The sequence below is a fragment of the Lutra lutra genome, chromosome 7 (genome assembly GCF_902655055.1).
Source record: "Lutra lutra chromosome 7, mLutLut1.2, whole genome shotgun sequence".
Lineage (NCBI taxonomy): Eukaryota > Metazoa > Chordata > Mammalia > Carnivora > Mustelidae > Lutra > Lutra lutra.
In genome coordinates this window covers 118312461-118329566 of record NC_062284.1, presented here as the reverse complement: position 1 = coordinate 118329566, position 17106 = coordinate 118312461, and the positions used below count along the sequence as shown (strand labels likewise).

The window sequence follows — 17106 nt, the reverse complement described above, 5'->3', positions numbered from 1 at the left end:
GGCCCTTTACTTCCAGCCCGCAGGGGTGGAGGAAACACCAGCCATGCCCTCAGCCTGCGTCTGGCTGATGGGACGCAAGAAGCATGAGGCCCTCCCGGGCTTCCGAGAGTCTACGGTTCTGCGGGGGGAGACAGGCTTGTCACAAACAACCAGATACTACTGCCCAGGATTCGGGACAGGTGCCCACATAATCTTGTTTTGGTTGGTGTTGAAATGTTTTACCCTGGGTTTGGAAGGAAACCACGGGATCCACCAACTACATCTGGCCCCAACTTTTAATAAAGTATTCTTGGGAAGAAGTTTCCCATCACATAGGAAGAAATACAAATATTTAAAAAGCAAACAAGTCATCGGCTGCTCTCAGACCTGCTGCCATATGCTTTGCTTTTTTGAGCTTACAGCTTAACATTAAAATAACAGGCTCGCATTCCTCAAATATCTCTACTGCTGTTCCTTACTTATTCTACTTGAAAAGGCTGTCAGCTGCTGTCACTTGGAAGCATTACCATATTAGCCACCACTGTTTACTGCTCACTGCATGGTGTGGCTATTAGTTTAATAAGCCTCCTCTCGGATGACACCCTGGGCTGTCTACACAGGAGATGCATGCTGGAGGTGTTAGGGGTGGGAGGCAGGGAACGCCGCTTTATAAATACTGATGAGAGAAACTGACTTCAGTTGCATCAAGGTTGTCCCTTACTGATGGGGAAAGGACTGAGTACTCTTTAAAGTGCACTGACTGCCTGAAGATCCCTGGGGCTAATCAGCTTTGCAGGAAACTCAGAAACACACTCGGTGTGCAACAGAGCAAGTGTGAGGCTAGCACGAAGCAAAACCCTGAAACAAGGCTCTTTAGTGCACTTGGTGCAGATAGCTGAACCTACAAAAGAAATCTCTAGTCAGAGGATGCCTGGATTATAATGAGAATTTTCTCGATGGGGAGAAGAGAAGTGCCCTTTTCACTTGAAGACCAAGAAATGTCTGTAATGGAAATGTGTGAACCAATTTTCCAAGGCGAGCTGCTGAAACACACTGATTAAAGACAGTGAGGTGATGAGGCAGAGAAATAAAGCCAAAGTCGATCCACTTAAAATTCGCCATGGTGCTGATGGCACTGATTTCCCCAAGTGATGAGAGCTGCCCCGAGCCCCCGCCCACAACCCCCCCCCCCGCCCCCGCCGCCCCCCAGCCACCACTGACCCTGCCACTTAGACAATTAGAATCTGCCAGTGTGCGCGGTGTTTACTGTTTCTGGCTGCTGTGTCCTGGTTACCAGGCTACTCCACTGCGGATAAAATGGGAACTGAGCGCCCACATGACAATGCCCTTCTCCACAAAGCCTCCCCGACAGGCCTGGATTCAGGGATTTGGAGGAATGTCGGGAAGATAAGCAGACAGTCATGCCTATGGCAGCTTATGATGGCAATTCTTCAGTTGGGTACAGAGATGAACTGATTTATTTAAGGAATTCTAGTTCCTAGAGAATGAACCAAGGCATAGAGAGGTCAGGTACCTTGGTGGAAGTTGCCTAAAATATGACAGCCCCTGGAATTAGCAGAAGGTGCTGGTAATGAGGACAAACCAGCCACGGAGCGTGTTTCCCAGGCTTGTCTTTGGGCCTGTTCGGTCTAACTGCTACCGCAGCTGGGCATATCTGCAGTAGCATTTACTCACTATTTTCTTCAAACTGACTTTAAGACGACTCATTTAAAAGATCTGTCATCTCCCCCTGACCAATAATTTCTGTGAAATCACACTTTGATAGGCAGTAGATTTTTTTTCTACTTAAAAATGTAAAACGATTACAGTAAAAATGTTCATCCACCATCCACCTAAAATCATCTTGCGTGCACCAAAGGTACACACTAGAAAAGACCCAATAAGGTATTTTTAAACTAAATAAGATTAACTAAATAGATAATAAATAAGGGTGACCTAACAGGCTATGCCTGTTTCCAAATATCATGGAGAAATAAGAATAAGGGAAGTTTGTACTATTTATCCTCAGGATATCCACGAAGGACTTAAATGAAATAGAATGAAGGAAGGGGGGAGGAGTGAAAGTGAGTAACTTTCTGAGTATGGGAAAACGAAAGGCCAGGAGCACTTACATAAAATTCTCCGGATATTCACTGAGGGCCATGTCAATGATATTCAGAGCATCGTGGTAATGCTTTTGTGCAGATAGGAGGAGGGCAAGGAGGTGCAGGGAGTTGGCGTCATCACCTTGAAGTTGAAGAGCTTGGCGGACGTACCCCAGAGCCTCTGGGATCTGGTTAAAACAAAATCAAAAAGAATTTTAAAACACGCGTGTATGTGCGCACGCGCACACACACAGACACACGAAGCTGCCACTTCAATATCTGACTCTCTGTAAATATCAAAAGTTGCTTCACCCTGTGCCACACTCAGATTCTAATCTCTGTGATCGCCCTGGGATATTAACCACAGACATGCAAGCAGATGTCCTCTTGAAGCGATGGTGTGACCCAGGGAGTGAGGCAAGAGGCTCTGTTTCTCTGTAAGACTGCCAGTCCCAAATCTTTTGTTTCTCCCTAAAACACAATTTCTCTTTTCTGCAAAGGTGATGTACTCTTGATTGTGCCCAAGATAATTTCACTCTCAGTGGACAGACATACAAGTTGCCAGAGGTTCTTAGTGGAATTAAACTACCTTAGCTGAACCGTTCTCGTTTTTTAAGGTCTCACCCAACTGAAGTACACAGTGAGTTGCAAAACTTAAACAGAGTTTTCCAGACGATCAGACACCTGTGAGTCTTTCCAAGTTCCTTAGTCCAGGACACCTCCATTAGATATCAAGGAAATATGCAAACAAACAAACAAACAAAAACCCCACACCTTTCCAAACTACAACCCCAAACAGCTCCATCTGAGAAACAAATTGCAATGCCACATACAAAGCAGATGTATCCAAATTCAAATCGGACGGGAGACGGGCTTAACCTTGAAAAATGCAAGAGCTGTTCAAGACTTCCTTCAAAATCACCTAAGCACCAGGGTAGATAAAATGCATACATAATGGATATTTGAACACCCGAGATTCCATGCAGGTTTAACAGTGACCAGGAAGAATTAGAACCTGACACTGGATTTCGAAATAGAGCTCGGGACTGAAGCATTCTTACACAACCTCCCCAGGGACTTCTTCCTGTCTGCCCCTCTCCTCCAGCTCCAGTCCATGCCGGACCTCTTCTCAGCTCTCCTGCCTCTTCTCAGTCCTCGGTCTCCTCACTCCTACAGGAAGAAGCCACGGCTTCCCAAACCTCTTCACTTTCCTCTCTGATATCCTATTTTTGACGGATTTAAGTTATAAATGCTGGCTACAGAGCCTTTCTACCACCGAGCCACAGCCTCAGGGCTGTCCCAGCCCAGCCCTTCATTTACAGGGACGGAGCCCAGTCCAGGGAGGTGACATGGCTTGAGCGCTGCCATTTAGCTACTGACTGACTAGGACAAGAGTGGCACCAGACCTTCCGATTCCCCTCCTGTCCTCTCCTCCTGCTCAAATGGCATTGGCTCTAAAGACAAGAGGGCTACAGCCCTGGGCCCCTGTCCAGCAGGGACACCGTCCCACAGAGTGTGGGCCTTAGGGTGTGGGACCACAAAGGTGGCAGCTGCACCCACGAGGCCTCATCCACTTATCCTCTCCTCAGGGCGAACACCCAACGTGTGGACGGCACCCAGCCTGCGCTTACAAGGAGGGCGGAAAGGCAGGTCTACTCATGGTGGTGATTTGCAGGTATGACCAGAACAAGCAGGGGCAAACTGCTTTATGGTACAACATGATGCCCTTGAGGGCTAGATGACTTGAAGGAACTCAAAGCTGGTTCCTTCACGGGACGAGCATTACTGGGTGCCTAACACATGTCGGGCAGTGTTCCAGCTGCTGGGGTAAAGCGATGAGGATGACGGACAAGGGCCTCTGCTCTCATGGAACCTAGTCTGGGGAGGAGGACAGATCCCGAACAGAAGAGCTGAGCAGGAGGAGGGAGAAGTGCAGGCCACTGGAAAGAGGCTTTGCACAGGTGAGAAGAGCTCCCAGGGGAGGGGGGGACCAGCGCCCAGCTGCTGCCTAGCAGCTCCCCATCGGTACAGCTGTGAGCCCCACCACACCAGGCGACAGGGCCTGTATGGAGGAGTCATCTTGGTCACCACTGGAAGCCATTCCTCCACACCATTCCCAGGCGTGCGGGGAGTCAGAGGCATGCCTACAGCCCAGGCCTGCCCCGGGAATGGCATGTCTGGGGAACTGACCTTTGCTTCACCCTCCAGTCAGCACTCAGGAATGTGCTGGGGTTACCACCAGTGTCCTGCACCTGGTGGGCAGGCAGGCATGAGGCCAGAGCCTCAGAGCAGCTGGGAGGGGACAGGAGGGGGTGAGCGTGGCCAAGGCAGCTTCTAGAAGCTGCCATTGAGAAGATGAAGGCCAGCAGAGCTTGCCTCTCCAGCAAGAAGCATGCTTCCGAGTCCCACATTTGGAGGAGGGAGCTACTGTGATTGTCCCTATCTTCTACATGTTATAAAGGAAGCAGGTAACTCTCGCCCCTGCCGGCTGGCATCTTCGTCGTGACAGCCAGTGGCTCATTCCCCACCAGGCAGCTCAGTGCTGGGCCTGCCAGCAAGCAACAAAGGCTCCTTGGTAACTCCTGGGCTCAGGGCACATGCCATGAACTGCATCCCGTGCTGCCCTCCGAACCCTCCAGAGCTGGGACTTCCTCTCCCAAAGCAGAGCCTGCGACACCTGCGTCTTTCCAGCAGGGGCTCAAACTGACCGAAACACCCGTGGCTGTGCTGTGAGGGGTCAGCATCCTCTCAGAAGAGACCCCGGCTCCAAGTCCGCCTCAGGTGAACGAGAGACCAGCTACGGCCTCACACGGAGGTGCTGAAGGAACTGTATGGAGACAGAGCGTGCCCCGGGTTTAGGGAACGTGGGAGAAACTGACCTGTCTGGAGATGGCCAGCTGCAGAGCCAGGTAGAAAGCTGCTTGGTGATCTGTAGGTGACAGGCTGTGGGCCCTGAAAAAGTATTGGTGGCCATTAGTACACGGGAGAGGCCATCCTGCCTTTCCTAGCCAATGGGTATTCACAGTTGCTGTTTCACACCAAAGCCACGTATTTAGCTACATGATGTTTCACTTAAACTCTTCTCTCTGGTCCACCCACAAATGTAACTCATGTTCCCTGTCAGGACTGTGGGCAGGTAGGACACAGGAGTGTGCTTCTGTGTCTTCTCCGGCATCTGAAGTGGCAGCCCGTGATTGTTGGCTCCGAGGAGGAACCCGAGGGGAAGGACCTCCGGGCGCTGGGGTCTGACCCCCCCACCCCCAGCAGACGCCTCCCCTTGGGCCGAGCAGGAGAGGCCCATGTGTCATGCTGGGACATGGGGAGGTTACGAGTGTCCTTGGCAAAGCGACGGCTGCTTTGGTTAAGTTTTGGGTTGGCCTTAACGCTACTTCATCCAAATGCCTGGATTTCAGAGAAACCATATGAAAATCAAAGACCTGGCTTTGCTTGTAAAATAAGGTTTTGGTTTTTGATGAACCAAGGGAAGAAAAGAAGGGTTCTCATTCAGTCTTTTGAAGCTTTTACTAAGTTCCACGCAGTTTACTAATGTAGACTGTGTAACTGTGATATGCAGGGCTCTGTGGCCGGGCACCAGGCATGGTTTTATTAATTGGCCTCTGACAATGGATGGGGAGAGGCTGTACCGGCCTCCTACCTGACAGCAAACAGTCATCCTCGCTTTTATGTGGAAGTCGACTATACTCCACCCGGAGTAACTCAACATGTGACTATGTACAAGACATAATTCTGCATTTAAAAATTGGGGAGGAAGAGAAAAACGACCTTTTACTTTCTTTAAAAGGCACTATGGGGCAGACTAATTACCAATGGGGGGCAGATGGTAAACAACCCTTCATGGTCTTCTGTCAACACTCGGTGACTAAGGAGGATCTTCCACCAGCAGAAAACAAATTTGAGATAAAAAAGGAAGCCAAATCATTATGGATTCAACTGCATTAAACATGCCAAGGATGGTTTTTCTGTAGTAATAAAGCCTTTTACTGAAACCGTCCATCCTGCTATGGAGAGGCTCAAAAGTCTTCCAGGTATTTGGCTTCCAGAAAATACACAAAGTTCAATAATTAGGGCATTGCTTAGGCAAATGTGGTAGCTCCATGCTACCAAATTGTGGGGAAAAGTGTCATGGTGGGGCCCAGGGTGGCGGGGGGGGGGGGTGCGGGCTCTGTCCTTTTGTTAATCTCAACAGCAAAGCACCTAAACTCCCATTCCTGGGGAGTCTTCAGTGGTGACCTTGCCTCAGGACACAATCTTAGTTTAAGAGGTGGTGACTGAGTAGTTGCCTGTGTCGCCTTTTTAAATGTCTTATTGCTATGTGAGGTCTGCTCTGTGGGCTCCAGTTTTTCTTTTTTTATTTTACAAGTATTGGTTTTCCATGAATTTATACATCAAAGAATTTTTTTTTCAGTATTCATAAAAAGTGAGATTGGAATATCATGGTTTCTGTCTCTCCCGATTACTCAGGAAAAATGACTACAAAATTAATTATGAAGAGACTCTGAATTATTTAGCATTATTTATCTTATCTTCTTTCACAATTGATAAAGCCAGGTTTCTACCACTTCAAAAAAAAAAAAAAAATCCTCAGAGCTATAATTTTCTCAGCCCAGTCTAGAGTTGTCACAAAAGAAGTTAAGTCAAATCATGGCTGCCTCTGCCCAACACCAACCAAGGGAGAAGCTGGCAATGGCCCAGTGAGTTCAGGGAGTGGGCGAAGATAGTCCTAACCAAAGGCCCCACTCTGGCCTCATCAAATAAAGACTAACTGCTAGCCACAGCACTGAAAGGAACAAACCAGAAGGAATAGAAATCTCAGCCTTCCATGGTGCATCAGCACAAACTGAAGAACTGCCAACTTGACTAATAATGGATATCCAACTGCCAAGTTTCTAGGAGACACAACTTAAACATTCACATTTGAAAAATTTCACTTCAGTAATTTGGCTAATGAATTAAACTGACCACTTTAGCCTATGAGAACAACAAAGACATAAAGGAGAATGTCCAAGAAAGCAAGAAAAAGTGCACAGTGATGAGGTCATGTAGACTCCAGAAAATTTGCTTCAGTCAGGCAGAACAGCTTCAGCAGCCATGCTTCCCGTGGCAAAGCCATGTCCCCAGAAATCCGCTCAGCAGAAATCGGCATGTTGATGCAGGCAAGAGGAAGGACATTAGTAATCTTGAAAACTACAAGCCTGCTGGACTCTGCACATGGATTTTTTTTTTTTTTTTTTAAATGTAGGCTCTAAACCAAGCATGGAGCCCCCTGGGGACTTGAACTCATGACCTTGAGATCCAGACCTGAACTGAGATCAAGAGTTGGATGTCGAACAGACTGAGGCACCCTAGTGCCCCTCTGCACATGCATTTGAAGCAGCCTCATAAAGCCTATTCCCATACAGTGAGGACCTGCTAGGAGAAAGCCAGAGACCTAAAAATGGCACCACAGGGACACTCACAAAAGCACTTCCCTTGTCAAAGCACCTCCATATCCATTAAGTCAATTTCTCTTCTATAAGGAAAGAAAGAATTATTAGATTGCTGGCTCGCTGACGTTGCCCATCTATCCATCCACTTACTCCCATTCATTCACCTACCCAAGTAACCCATCCATCCATCTATCCCTCCATCCATCTATCCATCTGTCCATTCATTCTTCATCCATCTATCTACTCTAGGCACTCATCCATCCACTTATTCACCATCCAACCATCTGCCCACCCATCTATTCATCTATCCACCTGCCCAAGTCACCCATCCATCCATCCATCTACTCATCCAACAATCCATCCATCCATCCATCCATCCACTCATCCACCTATCCATCCACTCAACCATCCACCCAACCATCTATCCATCCACCTACCACTAATCCAACCATCCACCCTAGTCATGCATTCATCTACCCATCCATCCAACCAACACATTATGCAGTACGTACTGTGATGCCAGTACTTTCTCCAGCCACTGGGGAGGCTGAAGATGAAAGAATAATTCAAGTGCCCTTCCTTCAGGAGCTCCCCCCATCCCACAGATGGGGAGACCCAAAGTGATCATTACAGTGCAGTGGGAACACGCCCTGAGAGAGGTATGCCAGGCTGTTATTGAAAAGCATGGACTGGCCTCCCAGACCACCCAGCTAAAACTCGACATGCACTCAGGTCACACCAGTGCTTCTCTAGACTCTGGTTCCAACATCCTCTAGAACTGAACCAAGAATATAGAGAAGACTGGCCAATTTGATCCTGGCCCATAAAACACATACCTTGTAACAGTAATAACTACAGTTTATAAAGCATCTACTATTAACCATCCTGTCTAAGAGCATCCAGCTGAAGAGGTAAAGCCAGAAGTGAAATCCGGAGGCCTGGCCTCCCTACCACATCACTCTGCTGTCTTGTTCAGTCAGTTTTTGAGGTCCCTTTAGTCCTGATTCTAGTGGGCATGACATCAGTGTATTATTAAGAAAAAAAATATATAAACCTGATGAAAGCTATTACTCAGGAGTTACACACATAAGATGACCAACTTGTCCCAGTTTGCCTAGGACTGTCCTGGTTTTAGCATGGAAAGGCCCACATTCTGGGAAACTGCCCAGTTCCTGGCAAACCGGGATAGTTGGTCACTCCACACCCACAAAACATACCACATTACTTAAACTTAAGCTCAGAGGGAGAGAGAAAAAAGAATGAGATTGGACACGCTGGGCCACTTTGTATGGCAAACACGAATGACACCATGTCCCCTCCTCTTTGTGGAGCAACCTAGATTTCTGCACATGGTCAGGCGAGGGGGGTGGAGTTCCTGAAACATGCTTTCTACTCTTTGCAGGCTTGTTTTTCTCTGGAGGATGTGAGAGCCCTTCAGATCAGCTGTACACCTTCAGAAAGCTTTGCAGACAGCAGTTTTTCTTCGTGACACTTCTGTACCAGGCAAATGAGCTGGTTCAGTTGCTGGGCTGAGTGATGAGTCAGTGCACAGCTGGGGGTCTCAGGGTTAAGACACAGTCATGCATCTGGTATGTTTTCAAAAATCGCCTCTTTGGGTCCACTAGAGAGCAAATCTTTCCGAGTTCTGACTTCAGTGATAATTGAGTTAATTTTCACGTGCTGTAACTATAACCCCATCCCTTTCCCTTTTTAAAGCAGGCTTCATGCCCAATGTGGGGCTCCAAGATCAAGAGTCTCATGCCCCCCAGACTGAGCCAGCCAGGGACCCCCACCTCATTCTTTCTGAGTCACACCGCTTTCTCTTTAAACAAAAAATAGTCAAACAATAGTAGACCTAATAGAATTGTGGGGAGAAGATTTACAATGCATAGCAAATAAGTACTTCTCCGCCAAGTGGTTTTTAAATACCTGCTTACATTTAAGAAATAATACAGATCATTCTTACTTACTTCAAATCATTCCGTTACAGATTTACGTCTACAGTGTACCAGAATAGTTCCAGTTAATGAATGTATTTGAAACAAAATAATTTTATTCCTTTGAAAAATATTATTTATTTCCCACAAATACTAATTTAGGTTAGCCTTCCTCAAGATGGTCATGTAGGTAAGCAGGATTTCATTACTCTTTATTCCCACGAACTAATATTTTTTTAAAAACCTCTATGAATTGAAACCTAAGTAAAAAAGGAACAGAAAGGAATTTCAGGCCAATGGAATGCTGTTATGTAACATGAAGTTACGAATTCTGGCAGCTCAAGGCAGACCACCACCATGGCTGTTTTTAGAGAGCTGGTAAGATGTGCTGATTTAAGAAAAGTGAAACAGATGTGATGACCACTTTTGTAGGCATCCATGTGTGGGTTTGACAAACTAGGACTAGAGGACATAAAACTCCAAATCATTTGAAATGGAAATGCTTCTACACTCCATGCTGAAGAACATTAACAAAAGCTTAGCCCAGAGACAGAAGGTCTGTTGGCAGATGTCAACTGGTACTTTGTGCCATTAGCCAGTTGGGGCGGGACTGGCAAAGTGAAGAAGCCATCAGCAAGCCTGCTAGGAAACAAAATGAAACAGAGACGAGAGTCTTCCAGTCACTGAAGCCAAGTGATGATGATTTCATGAGAAAAGGGAGGTGTGCATGGTGACAAATGTGCAGGCAATCCCCGTTCGAAGGAAAGAAATCGAATGAAGGTTATTAGGTATGGAGAGGGCCTCACGAAAGTTTTAGGTAAGTAACTAAGTTTCTAATACAACTCCAAGAAGTCAGTGCGACTCAGATATATTCAAGGTGGCAGGATCAATACCCATTCAAGATTTGACATCATGGGGTTATACTTGCAGGCAATGATTTGTTGGGTGATTTATTACACCTGCAGTAAGAAACAAAATTAGGGCGGCATGGTATAGTAGGGACAAGGAAAGCTTGAGTGGGAGTCAGGAGACCATGATTCTATCCTGACCTCAATAGCTGTGTGACTCTGGTAACTGTTTTTCCGTCCTGCGCGTCTCGGTCCCTTACCTGCAGAAGACGCACCACTTGTTCTGTCTGTGTTAACTGGCCCAAGGATCAGGCTTGAGAAGGAGTGGGAAAGAGCCCTCAGGCACTCTCTAATTATAAAGCCCTCTCCTAATTTCCTGAAGATCATAATGACGGAGACAATCACAAGGTTTATGGAGCACGGTGGGCGTTCAGGGTCCTGAGATTTGCTCGCCTGCCATTAACCAGTATTTTAGAAAGATTATCCAGTGTTTTAGAAACTAATAATATAGCATTTCAGAAACTGTCCTAAGATCTGGCTTTTTTCATTCTGTCATATAAAAATCTGCAGCATGACATGTAAAACAAAAGCTAGCAAAGAACGATCCCTCTTCTGGGCGAGGACAGTTGCCTTTAAGAAACGGAATCAGCTCCCTAGACATCCAGAGTACCCATCTTCTTAGAGCTGAAATCATTTGATTAGGAATGAACAACACGTGCCCAAATGTAGGTAAAACAGAGCAAGAGTGCGGATTACACGGCAACAAGTCAGGCAACAAGTTTTGATACTGTATGTTCAGTGCACAAGATGAAAGACTCCTGGGGGGAAAACACTGTTTACATAATCTTTATAAATATCTCTTCTTTTTATACTTATCATACTTTGGTGTCATTATGAACAGCCGAGTGAAAAGATGAACTCCCACTCACCTCTGAAATGCAAGAAGCGCCTTTCTCTGTAGGACCTCCTGCATCCCTCGCAAAGAAGCTAAGAAAAGGGTTCAATTAGTCAGTGGCATGGAAGATCAGGGAGTTTTTGACAAACACGAAGCTCATCATAAAACCTATACATTCAACTGGAACAAAAGCAACACGTTTGTGGCCCCTGCGTGCCTGTAGAGGTGCAGGCACCGGGCAATGAAGCCCAGGCCAACCCCAGACACACGCACTCGATGGGCACCACTGTGGAGCCATGCCGAGGGGAGAGTGTGAGTTGGCGGGTGACCTTGATGCCTGAGGCATGGGACGCTGTTGTCAGAAGGCCAGCTGGGAACTCCAGAGGGCGCAGGCGTGTGGCTTCTGGGTAAGGGCTGCCTCTATGGGGTGGTACGGAAGATTCCAGCACCAACGGTGTTGACTAGAGATGGCCTTCAGAGGTCCTTCTGGCACTGAGAAGCTATGACACTGAGCCAACGGAACTAGCCTGATGCTATAAAAGGCCCGTTTAAGTCACACTGGACAATGGTCAGGACCTTTAATACCTTAATGTAAACACAAAGGAGAGACCAGGCAAAGCCAACACTGACACTAGAAAATCAGCTGGAAAGTGTGAGGCCATCTTGCCTTGAGCCCACATGTTCCCTGTAGGGAGCACGTGAAAGATGGCGCCCTTCGAGTCTGTCAGGGGAAGGTACTTTTTACTGGGGCAAGAGCAGAAGTCCTGGAGAAACTGCTTGTGGGTGGAACTGAAGAGGCCCCTTTGAACATCATCACGGGCCAGATCCCTTCCTGCCACTGCACTGGGAACGGAGGACAGCTGTCCCCAAGTGCCAGATGTGGCTATCACCACAGCGAACTCAGAATAACAGGGACGAAGCTAGAGGGGAAACTCAGGTGACCCTACTGAGCCACGAATGCCAGATGAGGATCAACTAGGCTGAGCTACAGGGCGCATGAGGTGGGTCCAAACTTGGAATTGATAGGGATAAACACAGGGCATTACACTCCCGCTTCACTGAAAGTCTACTACAGTTAAAGCAAGGTGCTGGCAGGTGTCTGCTAGTGTACCACGTATGCATGAAAAATTAGCCAAAATGCCATTACTGAGAATCAACTGATACGCGAAATCTCTTTAAGTTCTCGGATTATTTTAGGGCAGATGAAAGAAGGCTTTGGGGTAATCTGTAAAATTAACTATAGCAAAACCATAAAAAAAGAAAAAGAAAATGAATACTATAAAAATCAGGAGAGCATTTTCTCTTAGGAGTCCTGTGACTGGCAGGGGGCACAGGCAAAGTTCCCCATGGGGCTGGCAGGCTTCCACCTCCTGAGCAGGGTGGAGATTACAAAGATATTTGCTGTATCCTAATTCATTAATTATACATGGGTTTTTGAAAATTTTTTTGTATTCATATTATATTTAACAATGGAATGCTGAAGAAATATTAAGAGTTCAGGAAAATAATTAATTTATACTTCCTGCAAACACATAATGGAAAACTTCATTAAGGATACAAAGCATAATTAAGATTTTTAAAAAATAGCCAGAGTCCGCAAGGTCTATGTACATCCCAACTGCATGTCACCGCATGGGTGTTTGGTAAGTTGCCACATAGCATGTGTAAACATCTGTGAATTTAAATGTACCCATAGAGAAGGGGCATCCTGAGCAATCAAGGGAAGCTGCCTGGAGGAGGCTGGCCCTAAACTCTTCCACATTCCAGTGCCTGAGATCCAATATCTCCTCATGTAGGGACAGCCCCACCAAGTGCCGGGGTGGACGCAGGTGCAGGCTGGGTGGGGGGAACCATCTCTCAAAGGCCCCCTCACCTTCACCTCATGGCAGATGCCCTGCACCTCCAAGTTGGGCACTGTGCACCGCCAGCACATGCACCTTGGCCCCCAGGACCTTCGTCTCTGCCCGCCGACTCTCCAGCCAGTTTGAGCAGAAAGGACAGCAGCCACAGGTTCCCACATGATGGCATGCCTGAGTGACCCAAAATACGTGGCCTCCTGCGACAGTCCTCTCTGGGGACTGTGGGAACCCTGCAGTGCAGACTTAAGCTCCCAGATCCCAGCGGGGGCAGGGGGGACGTCTCTCACCGTCAGTGGCCTGCAGACTGTACGTGAGCCCCAGAGCTAAGTAGCCTTTGGCCTTGAACTCTGACGTTTTCTCTCCCGCATCTACGACAGTTTTGGCAAACTTCTCAGCCTCTTCCAACTGAAAAACCAGACAAGTTAAAAAACAACAACGACCTGCAGAATTTCTAACATGAGTTCCCATAAGCGTCTGCTGCCAAAAACAGATTTCTGATGAGTCACTGTGAAAATCACTCCCAAATCTTCCGACTCCACTGCGGCGATTCCGTTTTCTTTATTTGAGTCTCTCCGACGGTCCTCAGGGTTCCCACCTTGCCTTTTTTCTTTAACGTTTTCCTTACTGCTTTTTTACCTTCTTTTCCAAAGTCATTTTCAATCTTGGTGGGGTGGGGGGGTTCCTATCTTTTTTATCTCTATTTTTTTACTAATTGATTTTGTGTTAGGTATTCAGTGAATTTTATATATATTTAAAATAAAGTCCTTGAAAATTTTGTGTCTGGGTCCTTCCTTTTTTTTTTTTTTTAAACGACAAAAAGAATATATTTAGGCTTGGATTCTCTTTCCTACAAGCTGTTAACATGTTTAGAACTCCTGTCTATTTATTTTACAATGCACATCACATGGACCTCGTGCCAGCAGATTCCAATGAGAAAATGTGCACCTGTAAACTACATCCACAATAAGACCTTCCGCATAATTCATTAGAAGCCAAAATAATAAGATTCATTCCTTCAAAATATGGCCAACATTAAGGTCCCTGAAGCTGGGTGAGAGTATCCGGGAGTTCGTTATATACTCTTTACTTTGGTAGAGTTTGGAAATTTTAGTAATAAAAATGTAAAATAGATAAACAGAAAAAATCTGTTAGGCTCATCTTTAAAAAAAAAAAAAGGAGTTTATTTTTGGTCTTAGAGAGATCTATGTGACAGTCATGAATAATGCCATAGCTGGAAGGGGCGCGACAAAGTTCATGGCTGGAAACTGGCATTTTCAAAGCTGCAGGGTCTGGCCCGCTCCCCGGCCTGCGGCTGGAGCCCGCCTGCATTGTTCCCTCGCCAGTGGCACCAAATGTTCGAATCCTGCACGGACCACACGACACCTTCACAGCTGTGAGAGTCAGGTGAGAACCTGCTCTTTCAAAATGTCTTTTTCCTTCTACATTTCTCCCAGTCCAACTGAGCAGAAGTAGAACACTTTCTCACAAGGCTTACTTTTGTCTTGCTGGGTGAGGAAAAGTGGAAAAAAAACAGGCAGCAAGGACCGTAATGGTGAAGACCCTTAGCAAGGCACTGCGGTCTTTTGAGCAAATTCTTCTTGTAATTAATCTTTTTTTTTCTCCTTGTAATTAATCTTGATGTGAAGTTAAAGAAAAGAAATTAAAACTGGATTGCATGTGGTAATTATGTGTACCACCACCTCAGCGGTTAGTGAAGGCTTTTCTATTTTCTTCTTCAATGGTGCATTTCTGAGGTACTGGAACTGTTACAAACCAGACTAGCCCCCAGTTCGTATCTGAACAAGACTATCTGAAGAGGAAAGCCTACATGAAGGAAGAGGAATGAGCATGGTTGGCTTACACAGGAGCTGAAGGAGCAGGTGACTGCTTTATAGAAGAACTCAGCCTTGCTAAGAGTGAATCATTTAGTGACATAAACCTTTTCAGTCCCGCACCCCCTGCGTCTACAGCAAGACTTACGTGAGTATGAATTCCAATTCTACTTTATCAATTCAACTTTTGAAGCACATTCCCATGGGGATCCCAGGAACATGATTCCTGTCAGTCTTAGGGTGGGTTGGGGAGGCCTGAGGGGGTCTGGGGGCCTTGCCTCTGAACAGCCTTGTTTTTTTTTTAAAGATTTTTATTTATTTATTTATTTGATAGACAGATCACAAGTAGGCAGAGAGGCAGGCAGAGAGAGAGAGGAGGAAGCAGGCTCCTGATCCCAGGACCCTGAGATTATGACCTGAGCCGAAGGCAGAGGCTTTAACCCACTGAGCCACCCAGGCGCCCCAGCCTTGTTTTTATGTAGCTGAATGATTGCTATTTTCTCCCAGTGCCTTGAGGTGGGAAAGGCTGGCAGTCCTGCCTGTGAGCGCAGGGCCCTAGCCCTACTCACCCAGTGAAGGGAGCCCATGCACAACTTCGCGGCAAGGAGCGGGATGGTGGCGTCGTCGGGCTTCAGACGGATACACTCTTTCAGCACCTTCACGGCCCGTGCAGACTTGGCAAAAGGAGATTATTTCGGTGAAACTCAGAAGTTTTTGATGGAACCAAACACTAAGGCCTTCCCTGAGGGGTTCTGGTTAGAAAACCTGTTAATGAGGTTTTTCAACCTTGAGCCCAAGCTGAGGATGGAGACAACCAGGGCATGGGGCTCTTGAGGGACTGGGGAGTGAACTGTGGTTAGAACAAGCAGAGGTGCTTCCCTGGAATCACCCTCATTTTCTTCCTTACTTGTGTAGCCATTGTAAAAATCAGAAGAAAAAAAAAAGACAGGGAAGGCTTAAGTTACTATGAAACATAGACTATATAATTTTAGAGCACTCTATACTAAATTTCTGCCTCCACTTGGCCCAAATAATCTCCTACCTCAGACTTAATAAGTCACTAAACGGTCCGAATTAACAAGAAGTACAATGGCTCCTCCCTTAATTGTGTGTGTACTACGTGGGGGACCCTTTTCCTCACGTGTTATGTGTATTACCTCATTTACCTAGAATGGTTCTATGAGGGAGGTGCTGGGATGTCTCCACTTTGCCGAGAGGACCTGGAGGCCAGTGACCTGGCCTAGGTCAAAGCCAAAACTCCAGCAGCTTGACTCCAGAGCATGGGCTTCCAACCAGTATCATATGCTACCTGATGTGATATGTTGCTAATGATCACTAATGGCCTCCTCCTCCGGGAATACATTTATGCTCTCAAATAAGTGAAAGGGTCTGTGTGAAGAACCAGCCTTGGTTTAAGCCTGTCTTCATAAGACAAAGTTACCAGGGCCAGAAAAAGGCAAATATGTCTGATTTTTTTCTTCTCTATGGCATGTCCATGCTGGCTCCCAAATCACTAAATTTGATCACTCTTTTGTAAATGACCACAGGACAGCTTCCGATAGCTGGTTTAGACTTCTCCAAGGCCTCATATCACCCCTTGGAATTCCGGGACGTGAACACGGACAGGGAGGATGGCGCTTCCCAGGGGGCGACTCACTTTTCCCGCAGCCATGAGAGACAGAGCAAACTGGTACCAGAGCTGGAACTCCTCGAAGGCAAACTTCATGGCTCTTTCCAAGCACTGGTGGGAGAGAAGAACAAAGGCAGACACCTGAGAACCGCCAGGGTCACAAGTGGATGAGTATGGGTTTGCGTCTCTGCACATTAAGTCTTACAAAACCTAAGCATTCCCTTGGAAGCTTAAAACAGAATCTTCCAGGACCATCCACAGTTGACTAGAACATAATCCTGGGTCTCATGTGGTTTCTCATCCAGGACAAAGAAGGAGGCAGGGACACAAACAACTCAAACACAAGGCCTAGAGGGACAAGTGCCCCAAGCATGGGAAAGTAATCACAGGATTCAGAAATGGCATCCTGGAAAAATGCTCCTTGAGCTGGGCCTTGATTAATGAGAAAGAAAAAAAAAAATGCAGCTATGATTTAGAAGGGGGGGGGTTATGAACAGACACGTGGAGGTGACGGGGTATGCTCTGACTTGACGACGGCAGGTGGTCCAGTATGAACCTAGCTTAGGGCACATGG

At 46.7% G+C, this 17106-nt stretch overlaps 1 protein-coding gene across 8 annotated transcripts in view; it reads right to left on the bottom strand.

Moving 5' to 3' along the window:
* TTC7B (tetratricopeptide repeat domain 7B) overlaps window positions 1–17106 on the bottom strand; it is a 247823-nt gene that overhangs the window by 86292 nt on the left and 144425 nt on the right. For all 8 annotated transcript variants that reach the window (XM_047739337.1, XM_047739338.1, XM_047739339.1 and 5 more), the window contains 6 exons: window positions 16560–16643; window positions 15472–15576; window positions 13358–13475; window positions 11246–11303; window positions 4964–5036; window positions 2112–2272 (listed from right to left, as the gene is read on the bottom strand). In XM_047739337.1, coding sequence (XP_047595293.1) covers window positions 2112–2272; window positions 4964–5036; window positions 11246–11303; window positions 13358–13475; window positions 15472–15576; window positions 16560–16643 — 599 coding nt within the window. The remainder of the gene's footprint in view (window positions 1–2111; window positions 2273–4963; window positions 5037–11245; window positions 11304–13357; window positions 13476–15471; window positions 15577–16559; window positions 16644–17106) is intronic.